At 39.6% G+C, this 16,705-nt stretch overlaps 1 protein-coding gene across 2 annotated transcripts in view; it reads right to left on the bottom strand.

The window, feature by feature from the left end:
• Positions 1-6,984, bottom strand: part of dpp6a (dipeptidyl-peptidase 6a) — a 163,665-nt gene extending 156,681 nt beyond the window's left edge. Inside the window, exons 1-2 of one of the 2 annotated variants that reach the window (XM_020602865.1) lie at positions 6,592-6,984; positions 6,427-6,494 (exon numbers count right to left, since the gene is read on the bottom strand). In XM_020602865.1, coding sequence (XP_020458521.1) covers positions 6,427-6,483 — 57 coding nt within the window. In that variant the 5' untranslated portion in view covers positions 6,484-6,494; positions 6,592-6,984. Of the gene's footprint in view, positions 1-6,426; positions 6,495-6,587 lie in introns of both variants that reach the window. The other variant, XM_020602845.1, reaches the window with a different exon arrangement.
• Between the last annotated feature and the right edge of the window lie 9,721 nt (positions 6,985-16,705).

The raw sequence follows: 16,705 nt of genomic DNA on the forward strand, positions 1-16,705 counted from the left end.
CTTCATAATAAAAAAATTATTTAAGGGCTCTTTCAGACTCTATGCAAGCTACAAACGTTCCCAGTTACACAAGGGCTTGGTGCCTACTTGCATAGCTAAATGTCTCGTCCAAAATTTTGTAACATGACAGAAGCATGACTGTTATTTTATGCATTTCAAATAGGGGTGCTAATGAAAATATACGGTTACTCTACTTCGATGTCTGTTTCTGATGTCAAAAAACCAGGCTGTGCAGAGTTGTTCGTGTTCATCTGCATTTTTATTATACAGCAAATGCAGACCTCTTTTTTCTTTTACTGGCAATGATTTAGCAGAAGCAAAATGATGCACTCCTCTTCAGTAGCAATTTTCATTTCAACAGGATAAACCACATGACCTGAATAGACCCCTGGGCCAGTGACTCTGGCCCCCTGTTGGGTGGTGTATTGCATCTAGCAAGATGGAGGGCAGCCACTGAGCACGTACATAAATACTTGTGTGACCCTTGTGTTTACATGCATACATTTACATAGTTTCCATAGAGTTTGAAACAGCCCTTAGTCTTACCATTACAAGATGTTTAATTTAATGGTTTCATCATTTCAGATGCTTCAGTATGCACCAACTGCAATGTTTTGGGTTTTAGTGTCTCTCTCTCTCAGCCAGTGGTGGCTGTTTATTGTTGTGGCACCATTTGTCTCACTGGGCCTTGTTGACTGCTTGTGATACACCACCAGATGGGCTGCTATGACCCAAGCCTTTTGCTGAGCCAACTGCTCACTCAGAGGGCCAGGGAGGTGTCACTGACCCATGCAGCTACACTCCCCTTGGTGCCAATCATTCCTGGGAAAACAGAGCTGCCACCAAGTCATTGCAGCCAAGAAACACCAACACAGCGTTCACACAGTGCACACATAAGCATCGTATTGTGACTGCATGTTAACTTACTGTTATAAAGTTCCTGTTTCCTCTAGGATTTTAGTGTGAGCTCAGGCAGCACCTGGTGATTAATTGCACTACAAAATCGGTTATTACCAACAAAATGTTGTTAAAAACTACAGCAGAATTAGCAATCAACACATTTACTGGTGTTAAAAATGAGACCTGTGTGTGTGTGCTGTATTATTAATTTCACAGGGCCAGAGCTCGCAGATGTGCCTCTCAACGTAATCTCATTATGTACCCTCCAAGCATGTTCCCAAAAAGACACAAGGTGTATTTGTTTTTTCCAGACACAGAGTCGAGACAGCCTGGATCACATCGCTACCAGACAGCAGCTTTTATCTGCTGGAGATCAGCATGAAAAGCAACTTCAAAAATAAAGGTGCATCAAAGGCTCTACTGTACAGCATGAACAACTTCAGCTGGACCAACACCACGGCCCCCTCCCTCCAGAGTCACCATGATGAGAAAAAGATTAATGGTGCTAATGAGCAGGAGAGGGCTTCAAATACAGAAACTCAAAGCGCAAAGATGATTAAAAAAAGTGTTCTCCTGCCATTTAACCAAGAGTGCAAAAAATAAATAAATAAAGTAAAATAAAATCAATGATCATTTCCATAGACTTCAGTGAGGGAGTTAGAGTGATGGCCGTGCATTACAATGGCCCCGCAGAGTAATGAGAGCAGGGATCGATACTCGGCACATTCAGGCTGGTGTTTGCCCTGCTGTTGGCCAACAAAGCCGCGGTAATTAAGAAGTCTCCCCTAAATCCAAACACCTTTCAGCTTAGCGCTTATTCTCCTTGAAATATCAGTTTGGCTCTTTTGCTCTCCAAATAACTGGGTGTCTTGGTTATTTGTATTCTGCTGTAAGCTCAGTAACTGCAGGATTGTGTGTTTTTAAACTAAAACAAATTAGTTTTAGCTTAACAACACACAAAAAATTATGTCATAATGAGATGGACAAATGAGCCTCAGCACATTTTCATTTATTTTACAGGACAAAAAGTCCAATACTTTCAACTGACAGATTTACTCAAGAGATTAATTTATATTTGGGCAGCAGCAGTTAATGCATATTCATTGCATGGGGCCATTATTTTAGTTTGCTTTTTTTTTTTTTATCTCAACCGAGTCGTACAAATTAAACTTTCCTACTCTCATTATGAAACTGAAATCAGAAGAACTGGGGGATTTTGTGGGCTCTGCAGATGCAAAGATTAGCAAATGGCTCTGAAACTAGAGGACCTAATTTTGATTTAGTGTGCGCACACACACAGGACTGCAGGTTGTCAAGGGCCAAGATAATCAAATTAGCCTACTGTGACCAAGAAAAGACAAAAGAAAGGAGCAGAATGAACTGTGGGGTCTCTAAACTAATGTCAGAGCAGCGGGAATCTTACAAACCTCAAAAATTGAACATTTATTAAATGTTACATTACTAAAGCTAAGATTTCTGTTGCACAAATAGTTTAACTGGTGCATATTATCATGTCATTCTCAAAAGACAGTAAAGGATTAGGCCAGTAAAACAACAGTAAAATAAATGATGTAATCACATTGCTCCTGGCAAGAAAATGTCTTGTAACCATGTGCAATGCATTTATCATGGTATTTTTCTAAGTCAGTTGAGTTAAACAAAAAACAATAAATCAAAGTTTTAAAACAATGAATTTTTCAAAATATATTCCCCTAAATCAGACGCTTTTACATGTACTGCAGTGCCACACTGTCATCTAGTGGTTGTTTAATGTTACGACTATATTTTCATTCATTCAAATCTTCCTACCCAGTCAGTGAAGAGACAATACAAGCTAAGAGGTGAATGTGCATCACTGGAGTATGACACGTCTGTTTACAATTCACAATGGAGGTAAACAACAACAATACCACAACAACGTTTGGATTTTTTTTATCCTGATAGTTGGCCATCACTACAACAGCCAAACTGGTTAGGAACTGTGCAGACGTCTCCTTGTGTTGCTGATATAATGACCATAAACTGTAAATTCTTAACATGGACTATTATATAATCTGAACTAAACACTAAGGAATTAAAATGTCTTTCTACTGCAATATGAAACTAAACACTGAGATAAGTCACTGAAAATGACATTTTAAGGTGACTTATCTTACCAGTGGGCAAAACCCTAATATTTTTCATTTAAAATGAGATTTTAAATATGAGAATGTTTCGCATTTTTGCTTGAAAATATTACTTAAATGTTTAAACGCGTCAAGTAATTTTCATCTTTACATGTACCCCCATTTCTTCAAATGCCCTCATCTCTACTATTGCAAACAACTTCCTACATTTCCTATCAGGACCTTGGACAACCTCCAGAAAAGGGAGTTCCCTTCTGTGCTTTAGGTGCGCAAGTAACTAAAGTGATAATGTGAAAAGCTGGCACCAAAGGAGCAGTTGCAGGTTAAGATGGATAAAAATTCTAAGCAGCTATACTGTCACTACAGTGTAGGAGCATGGTGGCTTATACACCCTATTGTCAGTGAAGAAATTAACATGTCCGCCACTGCTATGATTCTCCCTGAGCCTTGAAAAAGGCTGCTGATCTGCGATAAGAAGGATAAGTCACACTGTTGGTGTTGCAGATAACAAAATCCACATCCTATAAAGCTCCACTGGAAACATCACATTGTAATGCCCCACTGCCTCCATGTAGCAACATGACCAGCAGCTTCAATAAAGTCTCAGCTGAAATGCTTTTGCGTCATTTTTTCTTTTTAAAAATATAAGAAATGCAAACTGGAGAAAGTGCATCAAAGGTGGAATTCTCCAGAATCCCAATCTCAAGGCACAACACACGCACTTTCCTTTCATTTCAGATGTTTATGAACCTGTCAAAGCTCATCACAAGCTGATGACCATGACCATGTGAAGCTTATCCTGTTGGGAGGCCTGCAGAAAACATGCAGACCAAATCAGAGTGTCATTAATCTCCGATGAAATGTCTCTGCAGCTGACTGTCAACATGACTGGAAATAGAAACACCACAGAGAGAAAGACAAAGACACTGAAGCTTTGAACTGCCACAAAATAAAAGTGGTGTGTTTGAAAGTGCAGATGACCCTGCCAGCAAGCTAAAAGTGGCCATGGGACGAATAATGAAACAGCCACTGGTGTGTGAAGACAAAAGCGTCTGGAAAGGTCTCAAAGCCAATCGGAAAGTGGAGATCAAGCAGCCCAGAATTAGAACAAGCAGCGAGAGACAGCTCGGTGCAAATATTAAACCACGGCGCGCTGCTGTCTTGCTAAACAAGCAGGTAACACTACAGATACAGTGAGGAACAGAAGTATTTGAACACCCTGCGATTTTGCAAGTTCTCCTACTTAGAAATCATGGAGGGGTCTGAAATTCACATTGTAGGTGCATTCCCACTCTGAGAGACAGAATTAAAAAAAAAATTTCAGGAAATCACATTGTATGATTTTTAAAGAAGAGCCAGAATTCTTACAGTTTCTCAGGTGTTCAAATACTTATGTTCAACAGTGCAAGACAAATAAATTCTTTAAAAATCATACAATGTGATTTCCTGAAATTTTTTTTTTAATTCTGTCTCTCAGAGTGGGAATGCACCTACAATGTGAATTTCAGACCCCTCCGTGATTTCTAAGTGGGAGAACTTGCAAAATCGCAGGGTGTTCAAATACTTCTGTTCCTCAGTGTATGTAGCAAAAGACAGTATGCAAGTCAATACAAGCTGCAGCAAATATGAAATGATGCAGGGAGTCTGCTAGAGCAGTGGCTCACAACCTTTTTTGTCTGATGTGCTCCCACAGCCCTTTCAGATGAACCCGCATATCCATTCCGGACTTATTTAACCCCACTCATCATATAAAAGTGACTATTAGGTGACCATATTATTTATATAGAGCCAGTGCCAGCTGACACTGGGTGAGTTGCAGACTACACCCTGGACAGGTCCCCGGTATCATAGGCATTCATGTTAATTGAATACTTTTATTTTGGTCTATTGCAGCCATTTCTCCATAGCTTTTAGATAACTGTTTTAGCCAAATGTCTATGACCACCACATGTTGTTTCTAATTGTCAGATTTTTTTTTTATCCCCTAACAACAACAAATGTACCACTACTACCACTGAAAGACAAATACTTTATTATGGGCTCGCAATCTTTATGGTTACTATTTTGGCTATAAAAAATAAAACCTTTTACCTTTTCTTTTCTATATGTGATAAAACAGTCGCCATCTTCAGGCAGGCATTCATGCTACATTTTGTGCACTGACCTCAGTGGACCCCGAACATGCAACCAACAAAAGAGAAGACAAGATAATCTAACACTCTGTTGATCCCCCAAAGGGGAAACTGGCGTGTTACAGCAGCATATACACATGAGACAGAAATAAAAATAAAGGTGCTATAAAGTGCAAAAAACTAAATTGTACAAAAATGAGTCAAACTAACAGTGCAAAAAAGACCCATCTACACTTGTATAAAAACTGAAGAACAGATTGGAAATGCTTGGTTAAATAAGGATGCATTTTGCTTGAATTCCTGCAGTGCAAAGTATTACAATCGCATCAACACACTGAAAAACAAAGTGTCAATTAAACTGAAAACGTAAAATCAACACGGTGCAATAGTCTCTGTTAACTCACATTCACACCTGTCAGAGCTCATTTACCACATTACTCCACAGACCTGTGTGAGTGAACAGACGCCTCCACATCCAAATATTTGTAGCTAAATCAATAAGTGTAAACACTGGGAAATCTGCTGTGGATATTCCATGTGTCATACAGTAGCTGCTGGTGATGAATAAGCTTTCATAACTCATCTCCACCGATCTGCATGCTGACAGAGCCAGATGTGTTGGGAATGAGAGCGGCCCCCCACGCACACACACACACACACAACAGAGCCTGTTTCTCCTCTAATGGTTTCACTGGAAAAACACCATTATGCAGTCCCCTTTCCTCCCACATTCTCCAGCTTTTCTACCTGAACCTTTTCATCCTCTCTCTCCACCTCCACTCTCCCACTGCCTTCCTCAGCCTTCTCCTCCTCTCTTCTCCCTGTTGACTACAGCACAATGAAGCAGCACCAGCCTTGTAACGTGTGTCACAGGCTTGGTAAAACAGTGGAGGTGCTGGGTATGACAGTATAGCATTGGACTAAGAAGTTACTGACGAAGTGATTTTAGCAGGCAAATGCACCAAGAGGTGCAAAACTGAAAGCAAGCATCGATCCATGTGCTTGTACCGTGATTTTCATCCTTTATCTGGTCCAGTGTTTTTGTAGTGGACCACACAAAGCGACTTTTCTTGCCCCACGGCGCCTGACATCGCTCACATGAATTCAACCGATTATTCCAGCCAATAAATTGTACCCTGAACAGAATTTAGGGCTCTCCAAAGCGCACAGAAGCACAATATGCCAACACGTTGACAACAGAGTCTACAAGGCTCCAGGTGCAGCTTGTTTAGTCCAAATCTCAACTTCTCGGAATAAGACTTTCTTACCTTTCCTCCCTTGGAACATCTGCAATAGGCATTCGTGGCTCCTGCAGTTTGGTTCATGGTGGAAACCTCTGGAAAACAATGAATGAAAGTTAAGAAGAAGCTAGAAGTCGGAGTAAATTCGGAGCAGGGGAGCGCACACGGCTGGTGGCCATTTGGTTTACCTACTGCTTCGCTGTCGCTTCTCGTTATCGGCTTCAAAAAACCTTGTTTGTTGTTCAGAGAGGCATTTAACTGCCTGAATCTTTTACTGAATGAACCTCGTTGATTTGTTGCTCCAGATGAAGTACTGCTGTTTGCCACGAAGTCAAATATATATCCGCTGAAAAGTTTGCCACCAAATGGTTTTAGAAACCTGCCTCCTTTACATCCACTCGCGGTGTCTTCTGACAGTGAATGTTTTGCATTGATGCATTTCCAGGATGATTTTTAACATAAAGCTAACCTGCTGACAGGATTGTGTGAGCGCAGCAATTGCGCAAGCGCATTTTATTTGACAGCTTGACTGTGCGGATGGAAGATCTCACCCACCCCGCAGCAGGAAACAGGAGTCTAGGGACTGCAAGGTCCGCCGCAGAAATACTTCATGGGGGAACAAATAATACTGAACCGTGCAGATCCGTTCAATAATAACTGTTCATGTTTCTATTGTGAGAGCTGTCAGATCATGTTTCTACTCCTCATACTGCATCTTTGTTTTTTCTGCAGCATCACCACTTTCTAATCAAATGTTTAATTAATGCCAATCTGAGTGACCTCTATCAAATTTAAATCAGATGACTGACAACAGTTATCCTACCAGTGACTAATTATTTGTGACAGCTGCAATCATCTCAACATGAGGTGGTATATTTTACTTTTATTTAGGCAGTAATGAGTGTTACAGTAGGAGACCGAGCTGACGCTGACAATTAGCTGTAACAAACTTGCCAAAAAGCCTAATTATATTGACTATAATCAATTTATAAAATCATTCATTCATCTTCTATACACCCTGGACAGGTCGCCAGTCTATTGCAGGGTCAACACGCAGACGAACAAACACTCACACGCACACATTCACTCCTAGAGACACCAATCAACCTAAGCCGCATGTCTTTGGACTGTGGGAGGAAGCCGGAGTACCCGGAGAGAACCCACGCAAGCACGGGGAGAACTTTATAAAATCAATAAAAGGGTAAAACATCCAAGGGGGTGAATACTTTTACTGCCTGTAGCACAAAAAGTTTTTGAGTAATAAATATTAAGCAAAGTTTTAAGAGGCAAAATTCAGTGCGTCTTTAATATAAGGGGTGGGTGGCTTTCATACACAAATCCCTTTCCTTCCAAACCACTGCATCAACACGGTAGAGATTATGTTGATTAAGTTATCATTTCCCTGACTGCAGATAATAATGAAGGTGTTTCCATGGGGAACAAAATTCACAGGCTGGATCCTTACCTGATTTGAGAGAATCAGAGACCTCACAGACAGATAAGGTTTTAGAAATGCCCTCATTAAGTTACCTACTCTGAGCAGACAGTAGTGTTTTCCTTCAGTTCTGTGTAATCAGGAATGTTTTTCTGGTTCTCCAAACTCTGTAATAGCTTTGCAGATGCTTCAGAGGGGAAACATCTATTAATTTTGAACTGGTTTAGATGTGTTTAGTAATTTCAGAATCACCTTTTTTGGCCAGGTGTGCTAAATGGACTGTATTTATATAGCTTTTATGCTTTACAGGGAGGTTATACACTATTCACCCATTCACACACCGATGACGACAAGGCTGCCACACAACGGCGCTAGTCAAGCCACCGGGAGCAATTTGGGGTTCAGTGTCTTGGTCATGCACACCCCATGTTGGACACACGAGGAATCTGACTCCAGTACAGTGGCTCTCAACATGCATGTGCAATGTTTTTCAATAAGGCAACAAGATAAGACTGAACAGGAGGAGTTCAAACTGTTTGTGTCCAGGGTGTGGCACTCCTTGGGGCCTGTGAGGTGTACAAGTCCTCCATGGAGACCAGGATGGCACCGATGGTTCTTTCTGCAGTCCTGACTGTTCAGTGGAGTCTGTTCCTGTCCCGTTTGGTTGCTAAACCAAACCAGACAGTGATGGATGAGCAGAGAACAGACTTGATGATTCCTCTGTAGAACTGCATCAGCAGCTCCTGGGACAGGTTGAACTTCCTGAGCTGGTGCAGGATGTTGCGTTTGTCCTAACCAGGCATCCGTAATTATTGTCGTCACTAGGAAACAGGATAATGGGAGAAGCAAAGAACACTTAAGAGAGGTTTATGACGTCAGTTTGTGTCTCATAGACCTGAAAAATATGGTAGCGTACCTTTAAGTTATCATTTCCCTGACTGCAGATAATAATGAAGGTGTTTCCATGGGGAACAAAATTCACAGGCTGGATCCTTACCTGATTTGAGAGAATCAGAGACCTCACAGACAGATAAGGTTTTAGAAATGCCCTCATTAAGTTACCTACTCTGAGCAGACAGTAGTGTTTTCCTTCAGTTCTGTGTAATCAGGAATGATGCTGCATCACCAAGTCTTCATAAGTGTGTAACAAAATCACAAGGGCAGCTGGTGTTATGAGCAATGTTTCATCACACCTACAGTGTGACATTGATATGTAAACATCTCATAAACAAGAACAGACATTTTAATGAGTGCTTATTGTTGAGATTAGTTCATATCCTTAAGGAATATGATACATCAATAGACAAATTAAATCTCATCCTCAGTCTGTGAAATATGTCATTGTGAAGTATAGTACACTACATCTGTATAACAGATGACTCCTAAGAATTGCAGTAATGTTTGACAAAGAAATCCTCCATCTTTACTGCATATATTTTCATAGTTGCAGGGAATGTAATCTTTGTCTGTGTCACACTGTCATAAATGAGGTGTTGAGGCTATGTCTGTAGGAGAGTAGCAGAGAAGTCGCTCTACCTTGCCATATGGAAATGAGCTATGTGATCTTATTTTGATCATGGCCCCAGTATGTGAGATGAGACAACCTCATTCTTCCAGCTAGAAAAACTATTTCACTCCTCTTTCCAATGAGGGAACAGTTGGTTGGCAGCAGAACTGAGTCAAAATAAATCAGCTGCTATTCACAGTGCAAATACCTGCTGATGCTTTTTTGTTGGGAATAAAATGATGCAGCTAATTCACATCAGCAGCTTTAAAGACAATTAAATGCATTACAATGCATTACAATTACAATTAAATGCAGCGGGTCCCAGGGTATAACAACAGGCACCTATACAGGCGCACGTCACAGCACGGTCAAAGCGCCCATTATCTAGTGATGATGATTTGACTAATGACCACAAACCTGCTTCTTGCTGGTCAGTGGCGCAGTCACTTTGTGCGCCCTAATATTGCCAATGCGTGCAAAATTTACCTGGACACACCCCATTTTTATCCAGACACACCTGCCAGTGGGAAGCCGCTGCTGCTTGGTCAAAAAGCTACGTGATGTGCACGTCATGAAAACAATAGTTGCGCAGGTAGGAAATGAGCAAACACGGACACACTACCTGTGCTCCATGCCATGCACTTGTTGCAAAATAAGGCCCAGAAAAACAACATGGAAGTGGGAAGAGCAAAGTTTAACACATGGATCCGAAAACATTTGAAAATAATTGAAAACAACAGGTTGGTAATAAACAAGTTTGACTCCATGAAAACAAGTAATGGTCAAAAGAACTAAACTGACAAAAAGAAAAAACAATAATAAATAAAAGCCATTAAAACCAAAACATGAAAATAAAAGAAGATGCTCGGTCACATGCTACACCATAAAATGAGATCTACTATTACTACTGCTGTCTAACACGATATTAGTTGTGCATAAAAAAAACTTCTGGCCCTATATTCTGCTTTTGTGCTAAATCAAACAGCTCAACTTCGAGAACTGTTCTCTGGCAGCAAAGGACATAATTCAGGGTCCACAGAGTTCAACTAAACAGCAGATCGCATTTTTACTGTCTGTGCTGTTCTCTGATATTGAAACGACCGTTGCCCACACATAAGAGGAGCCATGGTCTTTCTTCTATCATGAATCCAAGACACGTGCAACAGGGATGAAAATGAGGAACAACCCTGTTGAAGCCTACACGATGCATGCTGCACACAATGAGCATGGAAGTGATGCACTTAACAGGAATGACAAATGTGGTACAGTTATTATCATAAAACACTTACATCCAGGTGCCAGATTCACCAACATCCCCCCCAGTATGCGGACAGTCGTAATTTACTTTTCCACTCCAGGACACACTAATCTCAGCACTATCAATCTGCTGCGTTCCTGCAGACGGGCCAGTTATTAGTTCAGATCAGTCATCCTTTTGATTCCCATTGATGAAAGATCTTGTGAATCGTCAATACACATACAGTGGAAACATTACTGGTAATAACCACTTTCAAGCTTCAGTGGTTGACAGAGTGGTATGACATCAGGATGGATGGGCTGCAATCATTATTTCTCTTTGGATTGCATACTATATGATAAAGCAATGGTGTATTTAAAAGCTCCAAAACCTATTTTCTTAATCAGGTTATTATAAGCCCCTATGTGAACACTTCCGTGAATAATTATGTCACAAGGAAAATGTATGTATGTTTGTCTTTTATTTTGCTCTTCTAGCTGATTTAAAATTAGTCTACTGTTAGTATAACTCTGTGTCAGGTATTGCCAGTGTAAAATAAACACAGCTGTTATCAGTTATAATTACTGAGAAAAAAAAATTAATTACAGTTACTACTCCAAATGTTGGTAGTTTAAAAAAAGGGTAGAGATCCAATCATTCTTCTGGGTAAAAAGCTTAGAATAATATTCATTATATATCATTCATATTTCTGGACAACATGGGTCAGCAAAGTTGCTGGGACAAATTTAAGTGCAGCACCATAATAGGTAGGGGGGCTAACATAGAGCCATTTCTACGTCTAGACAGGCTCCATTCATTTGGCAGATGCATTAAACTTTGAACACTGCTTTTGACTGTTTCACTCATTTGACTTTGCACCGCCTCTCATCTGTAAATCAAATCATTGCATAAGCCACCGGAGTCCGCCGTGCCTGGCTGTGAGCAGCCGTCAACGCCAGTGCAGGTGGTCATGTTGTCAGACAAGAACGCTTTTCAGTGCTGGAATTTCAACAGCAAAGTCGAGCAGGTTCAGCGGTTGAGCCGTCTTTTTTATATAAGATGAATGGACATAGCAAAGACACTGATTAAAATGATATTTTTTTTAGACTGAATCAGATTATTTTTGATTATGCGTCATTAGAAGAGTCTATGAGGATTCTGGAAATACCTTCAGAATCCGGGTGAGTGTACAGGGTTAAAATGGTCAGCAAGCCTCAGTTTCGTAGGTTAACAGAAGATTATCTTTGTGAACCAAGTGTATGTAATACATGAGAATTACAAGCTGGGGCTAGTATAAGACCTTATCAAACATATTATTGAAGGATGCAAAATATCGATATCGAAAAAATCCCAGAAAATATGCAGGTATAATTTTATGCCAGTATCGCACACCCCTACTCCCTATCGCCCCAGTGTCTTTCTTGTGGTAAAATTGACACAAGACAAAACAATCCCACATTCTAACCACACAGACTGACAGAATATGTACATCAAACTGACAGGGATGGAAAAAGTAAAGTAAACTATTTTAACGTTTCAGAGGAAGAACAGCTTTGCAAGATTTGATGCCTCCCACTTGTGAAATCAAAACAGCCTTTTATCAGTGTCTGAAATAGTTTTTTTTTTATGAAAAAGATGGTGCTCTTCCTGTACTCTATGCCTTGTCTCCTCCATCCCACTACCCTTCAGCTGCAGTCTTTCTTTTCATTGCATTTTAATGGCTCAGCAGTTCTCATGTATAAATTGAAGAGAAATCATGTCATGGTGTCATTTGCTCTGTAACAGTGATGGATTGCATTCAGAAAGCTCTTTACTAAACAAGGGGTTAAATTAAACAGTGTTGCCAGCAAGATGACTAGCCACTGGCAGAGTCCTCGCACGGTGACAACTTTATTGGCAAACTACAATAATGAACCTGGATGTGCAGCTCTGGGCTCACATGCTTGAATGAAAAGAGTGAACTGTAGAAGAGAAAGCCAAACATCAGAGACTGGAAATCATATGCATTTGTCTCTATGATGCTAAGATGTTTCCCAAATGATTTCCTGTTTCCTATTAAAGAACTAGATAAATCTAGTCTGTACCACTGCAAGTGATAAGAAATTTCTTCAGCTGTTTGTTTGTGCATCGCAATGAAATTATGCCGAGTGATCCCATTAGTTCCGGAGTTTATTCTCTCAGCTGCTTATCCACCCACTTCTTCTTACTCACTTGGCAATCCGGCTCATTTGGCTCTCATATATGTATGTACAATTTACAATACATACAGTATATTGTGTGTGTGTTTTTAATGTTCACATGGCTTTTGTCATTTCTCAGTAAAGCACTTTGAATTGCATGAACTTGTATGAACAGTGGCTTACAAATAACTTTTTGATCAAAGAAGGGAGCATCAGTTGTATTAGACTGCACCAGTTTTATGTTGGTGTACCTAATAAACTGGCAATAAACTAGATTTCTGCTCGATCTGTGATTAATTTGTTGTGCATTATATTTAATCTATATAAACACCTCAGTAAAATAGTTTTTGTTTTGGTCAAAAAGGTCAATTTTTCTTTCCGAGCAACATGAATTATTTAAGCTGAATGGCCGATTGCTAAGCAAAATCAATATCAAGACTGAATTAAAAAAAAAAAAATGTTGATTTCATACAACACCCAACAGATCTGATTACCATATAAAGTGGGCTAATTATAAAATATCACAGCTTGATGGGTCACAGAGCATAGGAATGGTAAGCAATGAAAACAAACTAATTGTTTTATTAAAGATAATTTTAAAACTCACTGTTGGATGATTTTTTTTTCTTTGTTTGACAATTTTAGCCTCAGTACTGTATCGACATTTGTCAGTGACTTTGGACTGCCCCTACGAGTCACTGTACTCGGCTTCTGTGCTCACATGGCCTCAATCACTGTGAAAACATCCTCTGTCACAGTCCCTGTGACCGGATTATTACACAGCTGTGGGCAGGAGGGGAAACTCTGGTTTACATAATGTATTTCTGTGTGTTACTGAATCGACATGTGGGACTTTAAATGAAATGTTTACACAAATACCTTATACACCTCCTCATGGATATGTGATCACAGATGATACCTTTTCTGTGTAGGTGGGGGCGGTATACAAACAGCAGTGAGAGCCTGCCAGAATGTTATGCACAATACCCAGAGTTTCAAGCAGCTTGATAACTAATGGTAACCACTGTCACCGCTGCCAGCTTTGGGATAAATGATAAAACTGTGGCCTAGTTTTACTTTTCTCCAAAAACTACTTATGAAAAGTACTTTTTGATAATACCATGGCTCTCCTCAGCCATTCTTATCCTCCCATCCCTTGCCATCCAGCTCACAAATAAAATGTGTTTTTCCCCACAAATAAAACAATTTTTCTTTTGAGTCTTGGTTATATATTAATAACACAGGGAAGCAGGCTCGCGATCAGGATCACAATCAAGCGGCAGTATTCATGGGGCTGTGTGGGTTCTCTCTGTAGCAGACACAAAAGAAAAAAAACAATATTTTATATATAGGATACACACTAACGCTGCTGTTAGTAAACAACCAGCATACACAACCATGCCGCCACCTGCTGTGTTGCCTGACAGAGATATTAAAAGTAGGGTTGGCGTTCTTGGAAAAACTAGCAAGAGGAAGCTCGATTCTGAAAGTAGACAACCAATGAAGTCCCACCTTTTCCTTCTGACCTCCCTCCAAAACACAATGCGCACTGTCTGACTATCACTTACAGATTTCAGGAAAATAACAAATGCCCCCAAACAAAATAAAACTGATAACTACCTGTGCAGCAGAAATACGGCCACCGTGGCATCACTTCACTATCAATAATGTGGATTACAATGAAAAATGTGGATTTAGTGGTGGAAGGTAACTAAGTACTTTACTCAAGCACTGTACTTAAGACAAATGTTGAGCCATCTGTACTTTACTTGAGTATTTTCATATTGTGCTACTTCATACTTTGACTTCACTACATTTTAAAAGCAAATATTGTACTTTTTATCCACTACTTTTTTTTCTAACTTTAGTTACTAGTTACGTTTAAGTATGTTTTGATGCTAATATTTTGTACTTTTACTTTCATAGATCTGTGTGCATCACAGTGAAGTTTTTGTCTGCACACTGTGATGCTCTCCTGATCCTGCATGTACTAACAAAAAGGGAAACCTGTCATCACCTGCATTCATTGCTTTATTTTTACCATTTATTTATTTATTTGTTCATCTGTCATTAGTAATCCTGCCTATTTGTGGAGCTGCCTTCACCTTGATCTAAGTTGACTGTGCTTATTTGGCATCTCAATCAAACTTAAAAAAGCCACAAGCCAAATATCCTTTGATTAGTAATAACAGTAGCAGTCTTATTATAGAAATCCCAAGTAGGGTGGGGTAAAGTTGGGTTCCCACAGAAAAGCAGTATTCAGAGAAAAAAAAAACTTAAGAACATTTATAAGACTGCTTTTGAACTTTATGCCAATGAATTCTTTTCAAGTTTTTTTTTTTTTAAGCTACAACCCAGTTCTTGTGGATCTTTGATACCGAGTCTCTTTGACTCTCAGATCAGCAGTAGTGGAAGGTGTGCACCACAGAGAGATCACATTTGTTTACTGTGGGCCACTGAAGAGCCTCAGGGACTCAAGCTTTACTTGCAAAAAAACAGGCAGTATATGGCCATCAAAATGCATCACTGTTTCTTTGCAATGCCCATCTTCAGGTCTATCATGGAGGTTTGTTTACTCTATCATGCATAATGTGATTTAGGGGTATATTTGGCACGGATAGCGGAAATCCCACCAAGTCATGTTTCAGAAATGTCAGGAACATTTGGAGCTTCTGTGACCGAGCGACTGAGGAAAAAGGCCCAGTGGAAACTCTCAAAGAACACCAAGCACTCACGGCAAAAAGATTACATGTTTTACAGAAACTGTTGCTTTTCTCAATTTGACATTTTCATTCTGCTGATGCTGACTTTAATCCAAATGATGTGATACTGTCAAGGATCTCCTGCTATTAAGAAATGAAGGCGTGGTATTCAAGGTTCCTGCTTTCAAATCTATTCATTGTCAAACAAGACTCTCCTCCCACATGCACCCAGTACAGACAGACACACAAACACAGACATCTAAACTGTGTGCATATATATTTCTAAGTACTTTATTGCTATTATGTATTTTTTCCTAATGTACATTCCTTTTTCTTGCTTGCACACATCCTTTTTCTTTTCTTGTTCTCTCAGTCTAATTTTGTTTACTTGTTGCCTTACAGAAGAGTCAACCAGCCATCAGTCCTTCTTTAAGTAGTCGGCTACTAGTAACTTTAGCCCAGAAATGAGCAGGCGATAGCAGGAAGTCCAACACAGACATCAGTAAATGGCACAAATTTATCTTCAGAAGAAAAACCGGGCCACAAATAAGTCATGTATACAAATGGCAAAGCATGTGCACAGTTCATTGATTTATACTTTACTGCAATAGAAATATAACAACCTAATCATCATCGTCATCATCGGTGTCATCATTATCATCATGCTGACCGCTAAGCTACAGAGCGCTAAGTGACTGCATACAGTAAAAAGAAGTGGAAACTTGTTCCAGAAGTGATTTTTCCATGAGTCTTCCTGTCTCTCTGAATTTCATAAAACATATAGGCTAAACACATTGGATGGCGAGGGTATTTAGAATAATTTTGAGAAATACAGATACTTTTGCATTACATTGTAGAGGTGGTGCCAGATCTGGTGATACCAGTGCCACCAGGATGAAATGTTAGTCTGGAGCCCTGCTAAAATGTTTTATTTATTCATTAAGGTTTATTACACTTTGGTTTTTCAATTACTCATGAACAATTTTTTATTTTAAAATAATATGGTGAGTGCAGATTGTAGCAAATGGGAGACAATGCTCATTTTGAAATTTTTATTTTCATAATTAAAGTTAAATAAATGTTAAGATCAAGAAATATGTGTCTCATTTGTTATTAAATTGGTATGTTTTATCTGATGGGAAAAGGTGAAAAAAAAACACGATATCAACATTATAAATCAGCCATCGACCTCTCTGCTCTCTAAAAAAATTGGCATTGACCATGGCAATTGAAAAACCAATATCG

The sequence above is a fragment of the Monopterus albus genome, unplaced genomic scaffold, assembly GCF_001952655.1.
Source record: "Monopterus albus unplaced genomic scaffold, M_albus_1.0 scaffold3.1, whole genome shotgun sequence".
NCBI classification, from domain to species: Eukaryota; Metazoa; Chordata; class Actinopteri; order Synbranchiformes; family Synbranchidae; genus Monopterus; species Monopterus albus.